A 13,506-nucleotide genomic window follows, 5' to 3' on the forward strand; every position below is an offset into this window, starting at 1 on the left:
GCTTTCTATATTTTACCATTTTGGGGTGCATAAATATTTACAAATGCTATATCCTCTTGGTGGGTGACCCTTTTATTGTTATATAATGATCTTCTTTGTCTCTTATTACAATCTTTGTTGAAACTGTAGCCACCCCAGCTTTCTTTTTAAGGTTTCCTTTTGCATGGGCTATCTTTTTCCATCTCTTCACTTTTAGTCTGTGTGTGTCCTTCCATCTGAAGTGAATCTGTTGTAAGCAGCATATAGATGGGTCTTTTATCTGTTCAGCCACTCTGTGTCTTTTGTACATTTGGCTTTTTTTTTTAAACGTTTATTTATTATTGAGAGACAGAGAAAGACAGAACATGAGCAGGGGAGGGGCAGAGAGAGGAGGAGACACAGAATCCGAAGCAGGCTCCAGGCCCTGAGCTGTCAGCACAGAGCCTGATGTGGGGCTCGAACTCACAAACTGCGAGATCATGACCTGAGCTGAAGTCGGGTGCTTAACCGACTGAGCCACCCAGGCACCCCTCTGTGTCTTTTGATTAAAGAATTTAGTTCTTTTATGTTTAAAGTAATTCTTGATATGTATGTACTTAATTGTCACCTTGTCAATTGTCCTCTGGCCGTTTTGTAGTTCTTTTCTTTTTCCCTTATTCTCCTCCCTTGTGATTTGGTGATTTTCTATAATGGCATGCTTGATTCTTTTTCTATCTTTTGTGTATCTACTGTAGGTTTCCGCTTCCTGGTTATTGTGAAGCTTACATGTAACAACTTATAACTATGTTTTAAGTTGATAAGAACTTAAGTTTGAACATCTTCTAAAGCTCTACATTTTTAACCCCCACCCACCTGTTTTACGTTTTTGTTCACAATTTGTCTTTTTATTTTGTGTATCCCTTAATAAATTATCATAGTTATAGCTGTCTTTGCTACTTCATGTTTCAGCTTTCATACAAGCTTTGTAAGTGATTAACCCACCACCTTTACAACATTAGACTCTGAATTTTACTATGTATTTACCTTCACCAGTGAGATTTATACTTTTGTATTTTCTCGTTACTAATTAGCACCCTTCATTTTAGCTTCAAGACATCTCTTTAAAATTTCTTCTAAGGCAGGGCAACTGAGTAGCTCATTTGGTTGAGTGTCCAACTTTGGCTCAGGTCGTGATCTCACAGTGAGTTTGAGCCCCACATCAGGCTCTCTGCTCTCAGCATGGAGCCCACTTCAGATCTTCTGTTCCCTTCTTTCTCTGCCCCTTCCTCTCTGGTTCTCTCTCTCTCAAAAAAAAAATTAAATTTCTTCTAAAGCTAGTATAGCGTTGATGAACTTCTTTTTGCTTGTCTGGAAGACTCTTTATCTCTCCTTAAATTCTGAATGAAAACATTGTCAGGTACAGTAGGTATTCTTGGCTGGAAGTTTTTTTCTTTCAGCACTTTGAATAACACCCCCTTCTGGTCACCAAAATTCTCCTGAAAAATCTGGTCTTACGGAGGAAAATCCCTCTTACATAAGAAATTGGTTTTCTTTTGATGCTTTTAAAATTCTTTCCTTGTCTTTAACTTTTGACATTGTAATTATAATGCGTTTGAGTCTCTTCAGCTTTGTATTTGGAACTCTCAGGGTTTCCTGGATCTGGATTTCTGTTTCTGTCCCCAGCTTAGAGAAATTTTCAGGTAGCTGTTCTTTCTTCAGATGAGCTTTCTGCCCCTTTCTCTTTTCTCCTTCTTCTGGAACCTTTCAATACAAATATTGGTCTGTTTGATATTATTTCATAAGTCCTATAAGCTCTCTTTTCTACATTGTTGGGGTTTTTTTTTTTTTTTTTCTTATTTTTGCTGCTCTGATTGGCTGAGTTCTGTCTGCCCTGTATTTGAGTTTTCATGTCCTTTCTTCTTCTTCATCCAGTTTACTGTTGAACCCCTCCGGTTATTTTTCAGTTCATTTATTGTATTCTTTAGCTGTCCCTTGGAGGAGGACCTAAGTCAGCACCTAGATTCAGGCTGATTGTACGTAAATCAGACTGTCAGGCAGCAGCTTTTAAAGTATACAAATACATACAGTTCAATAGGACTGCAAGCATTAGGTCCTGCCAGCTACCTAGGCTGGGCACCCTGAATGTCAGTCACAAACATTAGGGTGCCAGGCAACTATATGAGCTCCTTTCTGGGAGATACCAGCTATCTGAGGCAAGGCAGATGGAGGGCACAGGGCGGCATCTACTGACTTACCGGCTAAGTACAGCATGTTAGTAGGTCTCTAGACGTATGTCAAACCAAAAGCCAGCCCCTTCGGTCGAAAGCTCCAGGACACGCAAATAGTCCCTTCTCACAGGAAGAATGGGGGTGTGTTTCAGTCTGTATTGTGCCCTGGAGTTTGCAGCAGGCCAGAGACTGCCTGCCTGTTTGTGGCAGTCAGTCATACGGGATACAGGGATGCCGACCCTGCTGGCCACCAGAGCGGAGCAGTTAAGGGGCATCCGCGAGGTGGTAGCTGCAGAAAACAAGGCAGCAGACGTAAAAACGGGGCACCGGACATTGTACAAGCTCCCCTCTGGGAGATACTGGAGCACGGCAGAAAGAGAACAAAGATAGCCGTCTGAGGTCTCCAGAAAGGTTTGCAGTCGGCCCTTAGATGTGTGTTTGATTGCAAGTCTGTCCCTCAGACGTAGCCATGGAGATTAGCCAATAGGCCTCTTTCACAGAACGTTTGGGCTCTTCGGACCGTTGCCTCTTGCTTTGCTCTGGAAATGGTAGACAGTCAAAAACTCTTTCTCTGTTGGTGACAGTCCTGTGTGAGTCATTAGCCGGTCGGCCACCACGGCCAGGCGGTCTAGAGATGTCACCTTGCAGCACCTGCAAGAATCGGGGCACCCGATGAGGGTCTGAATTCCTTTCTGGGAGATACTGACAAGCCGGAGTGAGGCAGAGAAAGAGGGCAAGCATGATGTCCACCAGCCTCCCTTCCCCGAGAGTCCGTCAATGGGCCTCCGGACGTGTGCCAAGCCAGAAGCCTGCCCCTCAGGCCGAAGCTCCAGGACAAGCACAACAGTCCTTTATCACAGGAAGACTGGGCAGATGTTGCCGTGGTGTTAGCTGGCCATGAACTGTCTCTCCAATTGTTACAGTCTTGTGGGTCCCCAGAATGTAGGCGCTGCTGGCCCCCAGAGCCAGGTGACCCAAGGGGCGTTCACACTGGGTGGCAGTTGCGAAAACGGAGATACCCGGTATAAAACCAATACCAGGTGCATGTAACAGCTCCCCTCTGGGAGATGCTGGTGCTCTGGAGGGCAGCGGAAGGAGGGCATAAAGATGATGCCTGCTGGGGGAAAAAAAGGAGCCTGGATTAAAAAGAACTTTTTTTAAGTGTCTACTGGCCTCCATCCTTGGAGAGTATGCCGGCGGGCCGGCCCCTAGATGTGTGCTGACTTAGATGCCTGCCTCTCAGGCCGATGCTTTAAGATAGGTAAAGAAGCTGCTTTCACGTAAAGTCTAGCTGCTTCTGCACTGGTCCTGGTGCCAGTGAGTCCAGGGGCCTGAGCCCTTCAACAGCCATTTCTCAGTTTGCACGATAGCCTTTTGGGTCTCAGGGATGCAAACCCTGTGGGCTTTCAAAGCTGTTAAGTTTCAGGGGCTTTCTCTCAGCAGTAGGTCTTAGAAGTTGGGGTTCCCGATATAGGGTTCAAACCCTTCACTCCTCCCTGAGAAGCTCTGGATTTCCAATGCTGGGGGTGGGTTTTCGGCAAGATTGCATCTCTGCCTTTCCTAAACACTTCAGTGCGAGTTGTTTGCCCGATGTTAGGAGTCCCTCAGCTTTGGTTTTCAGAGGAAATTGTTCATTTGTAGCTGTACATCTGGTGTGTCTGTGGGAGGAGAGGAGTTCAGGATCTTCCTATGTCTCCATCTTGAAGGAGCCTTATTCCTTTTTCTGACTAAATGATATTCCATTATATGTAAATCCCTTGTGTATCCAGTCATCTGTTGATGGACGTTTAGGTTGTTTCTCCTTTCTGGCTGTTGTAAGTGGTGCTGTGAACATTCATGTACAGGTATCTGAGTGCTCATTTGCAAGGTTTTGGGGTATATATATACCTACTTGGGACAATTGCTGTTTATATGGTAATTCTGTTCCTGTTGTAGAACTGCCAAACTGTTCCAACAGTGGGTGCAACACTTCACATTCCCACCGGCAGTGGGCGAGGGATCCGGTTTCTCTGCATCCTTGCCAACACTTTTTTTTTTTTTTTAAGTAAGCTCCAAGCCCAGCTTGGGGCTTGAACTCACAACCCTGAGATCAAGAGTCGCACGCTCTACTGACTGAGCCAGCCAGGTGCCCTTCCTTTTTTTTATAGTTATCCTAGTGGGTATGAAATGGTGTTTCACTGTGGTTTTGATTTGCATTTCCCTAAGGACGTTTTTATACCCTTGTTGGCCGTGTATATATCCTCTTCGAAGAAATGTCTATTTAAGTCAAGACAGTCAATTTTTACAGTGTTTTCATAGGCCTTTTTGTAATTATAAATGCACCAGAAGTTTTATTGTAGCTGTAACTTTCAAGCAGATTCTGATAGGACTTTGAGAAACCGTCTTACAATTTTACTAAGCTTCATCCACATCACATGAAGGCAACAACTTAAAATACAGACTCCATTAAGGTACGTTTTGCTATCACCTTGGAGCCTCTTTAGAGCCATTTTATCCCCACTGGATATCATTATTGGAGTTTCTGGTACTGATCATCAGTATGAACCTTTAGGTGGTGCTCTTTGATTAAAACAGTATATTCCTCAACCAATTTAAATACAGTAGGACATCCTAGGAAGAAAAGTGGCCTTTTTTTTTTTTCCTTTTTTGAGGGATTATCTCCCAGGTCTGCTCAGAACTTTTCCTCATACAATTTCTGTTGCAGAGTCTAATCTGTCCCGTCTCCTTTTACCCCATTTCCAAAGATCCGGACATGAAGTTCTCCTCCAGGAGACTGTCAGTTGTGGAATAGGAAAGAGGCAGGTCCTGATTTCGCACCATATAAAGCACCCCTAGGCTGAAACTGTCATCTGGGCAATTGTGCCTCCCAAAGAAGCCCCCCACCGATGTCTTCCTGCAGAGAACCTCCTTCTCTGTGTCACAGTCCCATTTCCTTAGTGGGGGTCACTGTCTGGGAGCTGCCTGCCTGTACTGCAGCTGGCTCAGCCCATTCAGCCCTCCCAGACTCAAGCCTCAGGTCTGCCTCCTCTGCTCTCCTGCCCTTCAGCATCCTGATTCCCCTTTGATCATTTGCTCACTTCCCAGCCCCATAGGTGGAAAGTTACCTATGTTTTTATTCTGGTTTCAGAACCTAGGTCATTTTAAAAAATCGTGCCTCATCTAAGTATGCTAAGATCCACCCTCCCTGGACACAATTGGTCTTGCCAACTATAAATCCATACCCACCGCCTTTCAGGTCTAATGGCCTTTTCTCAGTAGCTTCTCCCCTAATACTCAATACCCTGCCCCTAACTTGTATTTCTCACCAAAGGACCCCTGCGTTTCTTTAGAAACCTTGCAGACCTAGATTCTTCTGTCACATACCCTACTTGAAATATCCTTTCCAAAGATTTTACTAAAGCATTTATTTTTTAAACAAAAATATACATTAAATCTGATTTACAGAATATAGAAATAATTTATCCAAAGCAATTTGCATTTTACAGTTGTTAATATTGCACCCAGCAGTGTAAGTCTTTGACACATTTGCGTTGTCGACCTTTCCCACAATTCACAAAACAGGAGAGAAAACGGAGAAGAATACAAGCAACTTTTCTTTACCAAAGAAATAAAGAAAAACAATTTACAGTTTATGTACAAGAGTTGTAAACTTCCAGAACTTTACTTCCATAGAATAAAGAGCCATACATTCTTTCATCATTCCTAGAATATGAATGATATACATGTTGTGATTTCCTTATAGGAATTCAAAGGGACAGGTATTGTGAACATTCACAGCCTAATGGTAAAGAACACAATTATTGACAACACTTCTGTATCTTCACTAGAATATGGGAACTAGCATGTGAAAAACTAGTGTGTGAAAAGCCTCGAGAAAAATAACTTTTGCCTCTTTGAGGATAGTTTTCATAATTGCTTAAAATCATTTTCAATTTTAAAGGATACTCTGTTAGAAATGTGGCTGCCAACAGCCTTTTTTTCTCTGAAGACAAGTGAAAAAGCGGGGTCTCTGTTCAAATCCCTTAAAACACATGTAGGCAGGCACAAAGTTTGCTTTTCAAAAGAAAGCGTTACAAAGTCACAATTTATCACGGCTACCCTTAGTTTTTAAGAACTTAAAAAAAAAAAAGTCCATAAATATTTTAATGCATCTTTTCAGAATGGAGGGAAGGAAGTGGCTAAAATATGCAGTAGTAAGAGTAAACGTAGGTGATGCACACTTTTAACCTGGTAGTAAACCGAAGCAGACGGAAATCTTGTACTTATGAAATGTGAAGTGATTTTCCTTGATTGACCCAACAGGAGAACATGAAACCATGCAGCTCGTTATCTTCCAGGTGATGAACATTCAGGATTTTTTCTGTCGTGGCCATTATAAATAAAAGGTCTTTGTTAAGAAGGTACCCAATGGGGCAAAAAAAAAAAAAAAGTAACCTCCGGTTATGTATGTTGAAGATCCCAGGCAGGAATGATCTCATTGTAATTTTATAAGGCGGTACCATTTGCACTGAAATATAAGTTTCTAATTCTGTTGTCCCAGATCGAGACTGGATTACGACATCCCCTCTGAAGCCTAATGGACACAAGCAGTTGAACAAGAGGACTTTTGAAAAAGGTATTCTTGGCTTCGCCATTGCAATAGTCCAGCCCAAGTGGTTTGTTACAAAAGTTGTTGTCTTTAACATCCTCGTGACAAATTCAGTTTTTGTTTTTTTAAAAAGTCCTGAGAGTCTTTCATAAAAAAATAGACATCTGTGTGTGTGTGTGTGTGTGTGTGCGCGCGCGCGCGCGCGCCGGCTTCGCCGCCGCATCAGCTCTCCACAGTCCGCCGGTACTCCGCGGTGCCCTCGGCTATGATCGCGTCCAGCGGGGAGCGCTTCTTGCGGATGCTGCGCCCGGAGGAGATGAGGTCCGCGTAGCCGCGCTGGTGCGAGAAGGCGTAGGCGGAGCGCCGCGAGGACACGCCCCGGCGGAACACGTGCTGCCGCCGCTTCCACTGCTCTTCCGCTTTCAACCGCTTGCGATGCTTCTGGATCTGCGGGGGGAGGGGGCGAGGGCGACAATGAAATGGAAGGGCTGTGGTGGCGGAGGTGGACGGGCACTAACGCCCAGGGGGTGAGGGCCCTCCTGAAGGCTGTCTTGTTTAAGGCGGCATCGCCGTGCTCCTTTTACAGGGGATGGCACGCCGAGCGGTTACGTAACACTTTCAAGGTCTCGGACCTTCTGGAAAACGGGGAGCCGGAATTCCCACTCGCCTCCGCTACCGTTCTTTGCCACTGACAAATTAGACTGGGACAGATTCGAGAGAAAATTCCGTCGTTCCCTTTCCCTTGTTGCTACTGCATCTTCTGGTCAGCAGACATGGGAGAATATCTAGGGGGCACTGAAGGTTGCTTGCCTAGCATCTTCTCTCTCGTTCCTGATGAAGAAGGAGTAGAGTCAGGAACACCTTTCCTGCATACAGTCACAACCCTCTCGGGCTGTGGAGACTGCTCCCAGGAGCAGGGCTGGTTGACTTCCCTTGCTCCGCACGAGTCCAGCAATGGCCGTGTGACCTCATCTGGCTAAGGAGATCTGCATGATGTGGCCTGGGCCCTCCCATGCACAATTCTCGGGCTGCTAAGAGAAAGCTATGGAGCAGTCTCCTGTCTTCATCTGGACGGGTGTGTCAGAAGGAGGTGCCTGGAACTGCAGTAGCTATCCCCCCAACTTCAAGGTGAAGCTCATAAAGAGGATAGCAGAGAGGAGAGATGGAAAGAACCCCAGTGCTTTTGACAGACGTTTAGGTGCTCAGTCACCAGAGCCTGAAGCCTGCTGCTGATTATGTGAATTGAAGTCATACATTGTTTGAACAACTTGCAGCTCAGACATTCCACCAGAAGAGGTGGCATTTTCTATACGTACGTACATACCCCAACCTGTTTGCAGGGCAAAATGTTAACATTGTAATTGTTAAATTAGGGGATAGACATATGGGGGTTCATTATACTGTTCTCCCTTTGATAATGTTTAAAATAAAAAGCATGAAAAGAAAAATCCCTGTCCCAAAGGACTTCTTTGCAAGACGGAGTTAAAGAGAAGTAGTATTAAATAAACCTCCATACCAAAGTTCCCATGAGTTTAGAATTTGCAGGAAAGCTGCTGTGGGGACACACTCTGATTTCTGTGAGGGGCACTCAGAATGAGGAGGATACTGGTTTTTCTATACCTTATCACTTTCTGATGGCCAAATGGTCATTGACAAGAAGCGTATGGCAACGACGGGCAGTAAGCACACTGCAACGGTCAGGATGATGGTTAACCAAATGTATGGCTGTCTCAAGGCATTTGATGCTGTGCCTGCAAAAACGTGGAGGATGAATCACAGAGGTCCTTCATCTGAAGAGCATAGTTAATATCCCGTAACCCTTACATGCATCGTCTATGGTAAAATTTTACAATCAGATTGGCCTCCCCAGAACATTCCATCACTGCTGAAGGAATGAACATTTTAAAATAGGACTAAGCAGGGGCGCCTGGGTGGCTCAGTCGGTTAAGCGTCTGAATTTGGCTCAGGTCATGATCTCACGGTCCGTGAGTTTGAGCCCCGCGTCGGGCTCTGTGCTGACCGCTCAAAGCCTGGAGCCTGTTTCGGATTCTGTGTCTTCCTCTCTCTCTGACCCTCCCCCGTTCATGCTCTGTCTCAAAAATAAATAAACGTTAAAAAAAAAAAAAAGGACTAAGCAAAATAAAATCAGGCAAATGTACATCAGCAAATGACTAAGCGAAAAATAAAAAGTATGTTTGTTGACATCGTATTAGGTAAAAATGCAAAATTAGGCAATCTATTATACTTCTCAATTTTTCCAGGAATTTATTTTTCAAAGTTTATAGTTTGAAACTCCAGATAACAATAACAATTAGCACTGCCGTTTGTATGACAGGTCTTAACACTAGGTGTTTTATTTGGGTCATGCTATTTAGTCAGCTCTGAGGGATAAATAAGTTTCCTCTTTGCCTCATAAGAAAATTGTGGAGAAGTAAAAAGATTCGCCCAGGGTAACAAAACTACCAATGGCCACTTCTAAACTAAAACCCACATCCATTTGACTAGAGCCATACTTTTTCCACTGCAGTTCGCTGCTGGTTTATGGCAGAGGAAGTAACAATTCTATCATACAACCAGGTAATCCTATTACTACCCAATTTTAAAGCTATAATTAACATCCCCTAGAGCCAAATTTGTCACAGTGTTTTCTGTACTTACACTGTAAGTTTATAAAAATGCCTTTTAAAAAAAATGTGTTGTTATACTGCTAAAAATGTGTTTAAAAACATTCCCTTTGGGGCGCCTGGGTGGCGCAGTGGGTTAAGCGTCCGACTTCAGCCAGGTCACGATCTTGCGGTCCATGAGTTCGAGCCCCGCGTCGGGCTCTGGGCTGATGGCTCAGAGCCTGGAGCCTGTTTCCGATTCTGTGTCTCCCTCTCTCTCTGCCCCTCCCCCGTTCATGCTCTGTCTCTCTTTGTCCCCAAAATAAATAAATGTTGAAAAAATAAATAAATAAATAAAAACATTCCCTTTGGGAATATTCTAACAGGGCACTAAATTTTTTAAAACACAAAACAATGCAACCAAAAACAATCACACACACACACAAAAATGAGCTTAATCCCAAGAAAAGGGTTACCATAGCAATGGTCTTTTTACAACTGGTCATAAAAAAAAAACAAATACAAACTCATCTTTTACAGGGAAACTAGTTCATGGGGATTTATTTTTTCCATTGTGAACTCAAAGCTACTCTATTTAAGAAATTTGTAAATTCTGATTCATGATATAAATTTTAAAATATGTGTGAAATAGCAATTCACATTCTAGCATTTATCATTTGTCCTATTTTATATGGCTATAAAGTATTTAATTTCTAAAAATTTACTGCTCTGTATTCATTTTTCTAATGATGTGACAGTTTCCCACTTTTGAATTCTAGAATTTCCTCATACGTGATTCATAGCTTGGTTAGCTAATATACTATTTTTATTAGGTCTTTGAATTATTTCCACATTTTAAAAATAATTGGGGGGCGCCTGGGTGGCTCAGTCGGTTAAGCGTCCGACTTTGGCTCAGGTCATGATCTCACGGTCTGTGAGTTTGAGCCCCGCGTCGGGCTTTGTGCTGACAGCTCAGAGCCTGGAGCCCATTTCAGATTCTGTGTCTCCCTCTCTCTGCCCCTCCCCTGTTCATGCTCTGTCTCTCTCTGTCTCAGAAATAAATAAACATTAAAAAAAAAAATTAAAAAAAAAAATAAATAAAAATAATTGGAATCGTGGTGGTGGTATAATCTTTGTACAAATTAGCCTTTCCAGAAATTGGTATGTTTTATCTTAAGGTGTTTTCTCCAATTGGAAATACTAGGTCAAAACGTATGAGAAGTTTTATAGGACATGACATATTTCCAGATAGTGCTTTGAAAAAATTAAATTATATTAATAGTTTACATGCATACTCAATTTCTCATTACCTACCAATATTAGATTTGGGGGGGGGGGATAAAAACTAACTGAACAGATGCACAATTGTATCTTAAGACTTTTTAATTTTGCTTTCTTACTGTCACATTACCACACTTCCAGCCCACCACTGTTATTCATTTGCCAGTCAGGACATTAATTTTCACTAGCAATAATTTGCACCTTGTGTTTTACTTAGAAGTTATGTCAGAATCTAAACTAATAACATTTCTTGACACCTTTATGTTTGGAATTTAGAAAATACCAACCTGTAAATTGAAATGCAGATGGAAAGAGAACATGTATCCCAGCACTATGAAAGTCAAACATGATGCCAAAATAAAGTGCAATGCTTCCAAAAATTGAAAAAGCATTCACAAAGGTCCAGTAAGAAGTATCCAAGCCAATCTGTTGGGAAACCAGAGAAAGAAAGAGCACTCATTTGGGGAGTCACCAAGAAATAAAGGATCTAAGGATTCTGAAAACAGAATTCAGCAATTTAAGCATGATCTGGCTTGAATACTAAACAAACAGAAACTACCCTCGGCTCAGGTGAGAAGTAGGAAATGTGCTTGGTGTAAGGGGTGACGATAGCGTTCATGTTTTGTAAAATGGCAGAGGCATAGCTGGAGGGAGAGTGACAGCCAGATGGCTATGCGCACTGGTCTATGTACAGAAATCCTGGTAACTCACAGATACAGAGAACACTTGACCAAAGCCATGTACCTGGAAGTTGACTGTTATTATAAGAGCAGAAGCAATCGTCACAGCAAAAGACTGGTAGTCTGAAGGTGCCTCTCCATCCTGCCCCACAGTTTGCAGATAAGCTCCAAGAGGTATGAAGAAGAGGACCATCGATGTTAAAATTCCGTGCACCAAGCTTACGAAGAATCTCTTATAGTTGAAAAGTAAGTCTCTTTGTCCTACTATGTACAGCCCAGGGAAGCGGAGGCTCAGTTTGTCACTCACATCCTTAAAGGGAAAACACCATTAGCTGCGTATCCGCCAGGAATCGAAGAACTCCGAGATCCATTACAGTTTATACCTCACAAAGAGTGTCAACTTACTCAGTTTTAGGAAGGCAAAAACCAACAAGTTAAGTCCTGATGTGTTGGCAGTGTGCAGAGGCCAACCTCTTTACTTTAGTCCACCATTACTTGATATTTAATTAAGATACGGGTAGGTAGAAATTTATTATTTTGCTGTTCATAGAAAGAAAGCAAACTAGTAATTTCAAAAAAAAAAATGGAGGGAGGCTATTTTTACCTCCTGGGAAAACAGATTCTGATTAATTCTTTGGGTATTTTCACATACAAGTTGATGGGTTAATTCCAAATTATTGTTTTTATTCATTAAAGTACTTTAAGTACCAAGAATCGCTACTAGATAGAATGTGAACTAATTTGGGAATTAAACACCTAAGTTTAGAGAAATATTAAAATAGTTGATGTTTACAGTAAGTTATAGAGACATACTATACTGTCGGGTGTCTTAACAAGAAACTGTTAGTGTCCAAAAGGAAGATAATACACTTTTTTGTCAGTGAATTCAACCCAGGCACAGAAATCCTCGTTTCTTACTATAAAACAGGAAGCACAGTTCCTCTTGTTGCCTGGCAACAGGACAGCCATAGGGTTTTCTCAGGAAGAAGGGAAAACCAAAAGAATGCAGTGAAATAATATTTGCTTTTTGCTTCTCGAACAGGTGCTCGGTCTGCCCTGACGTGTCCCTGTGAGCACGAGGTCCTACCTGGTCAAGCAGCCCCATGAGGAGCACGGGCAGGCTGGAGTAGAGCACGTTGTAGAGCGTGATGAACCAGTCCTCGTACGCCGTCTGTGGGGAGGTTAGAGTCTGCGTCACAAACCAAGACCTGCTGCTGGCCTAGTCAATGCACATGCATTCTTTCTCAACTGGGAGGCCTCCAGCATGCGTGGGGGCTTCTGCCAGAGTAAACCCCACTCCTCTGCATCTGCAGAAGGTGTGAGCTGGGTTCAACGGAATGGGCAGAATCCACACTCCGCAGAACAGACCTTCCTTCTAAAATGAAAGGGAGAACATACACCAAAACATTTTTTGGGAAAGGAGTCCATCCATTCTATGTGAAGAATGCTGGAAAATATGTTGGTGCCGATCCTTTCTGTATCCCTTTGTTAACAAATTCGGAATACATAAACCCACAGACCGGCCCAAGAAGCACATAAGGTGTCATTTGAATGTTCTTTACTTTTACTTTGCAAGTCCAGCATTTCTATTTAAACATTTTGTGAAGCAGAATTTGAATTTTAAAAACAGGCGCCTGGGTGGCTCCGTCGGTCAGGCGTCTGACTTCGGCTTGGGTCATGATCTCACAGTCTGTGAGTTCGAGCCCCGCGTCAGGCTCTGTGCTGTCAGTGCAGAACCTGCTTCGGATCCTCTGTCCCCCTTCTCTCTCTGCCCTTCCCGCCTTGCTCTCTCTCAGAAATAAACGTTTAAAAAAAATACACTTCTGAAAAGGATGCACAGGGTTTGCGCACACACACATCCTCAGGGTGGCAGAGAGGAAACAGGCCTGCTGGTCACCACCAGTGGTGGTGGTCCTGCATGGGAGCAGGAAGAAGGCCCTCGTGTGTTCAAGGTTGCTCCTGACCCACGGTTCCCAAGGCTCCTCTGATATTTGAGGCACACCATCAGAAGTTTGGACAACCACAGGCGCTGACAGGTTCAATTTTACTCGTGATGCTTTTCTGTCGTATCACCGTTTTAACATATATGACCCCCACTCCCATTTCAGCCATAACTTAAAAAAAAAGATTGAGAACAGATCTGTGATCATCCAAAATTTAGATAATCC

The 13,506-nt window shown here is 43.1% G+C and overlaps 1 protein-coding gene and 1 long non-coding RNA gene across 7 annotated transcripts in view; one reads left to right on the top strand and one right to left on the bottom strand.

The window, feature by feature from the left end:
* The window catches only part of LOC125148906 (uncharacterized), a 48,393-nt gene that overhangs the window by 31,420 nt on the left and 3,467 nt on the right, over positions 1-13,506 (top strand). Inside the window, exons 3-7 of one of the 4 annotated variants that reach the window (XR_007145736.1) lie at positions 6,727-6,801; positions 7,361-8,086; positions 10,935-11,228; positions 11,492-11,584; positions 12,381-12,519. This is a non-coding gene — a long non-coding RNA (uncharacterized LOC125148906). The remainder of the gene's footprint in view (positions 1-6,726; positions 6,802-7,360; positions 8,087-10,934; positions 11,229-11,491; positions 11,585-12,380; positions 12,520-13,506) is intronic. The other 3 variants (XR_007145737.1, XR_007145739.1, XR_007145738.1) reach the window with 3 other exon arrangements.
* ATP8B1 (ATPase phospholipid transporting 8B1) overlaps positions 5,574-13,506 on the bottom strand; it is a 127,917-nt gene continuing 119,984 nt past the window's right edge. For all 3 annotated transcript variants that reach the window (XM_047827364.1, XM_047827363.1, XM_047827362.1), the window contains 5 exons: positions 12,426-12,509; positions 11,403-11,648; positions 10,946-11,084; positions 8,395-8,525; positions 5,574-7,221 (listed from right to left, as the gene is read on the bottom strand). In XM_047827364.1, coding sequence (XP_047683320.1) covers positions 6,997-7,221; positions 8,395-8,525; positions 10,946-11,084; positions 11,403-11,648; positions 12,426-12,509 — 825 coding nt within the window. In that variant the 3' untranslated portion in view covers positions 5,574-6,996. The remainder of the gene's footprint in view (positions 7,222-8,394; positions 8,526-10,945; positions 11,085-11,402; positions 11,649-12,425; positions 12,510-13,506) is intronic.

Source organism: Prionailurus viverrinus, chromosome D3, assembly GCF_022837055.1.
Source record: "Prionailurus viverrinus isolate Anna chromosome D3, UM_Priviv_1.0, whole genome shotgun sequence".
Classification (NCBI taxonomy): domain Eukaryota; kingdom Metazoa; phylum Chordata; class Mammalia; order Carnivora; family Felidae; genus Prionailurus; species Prionailurus viverrinus.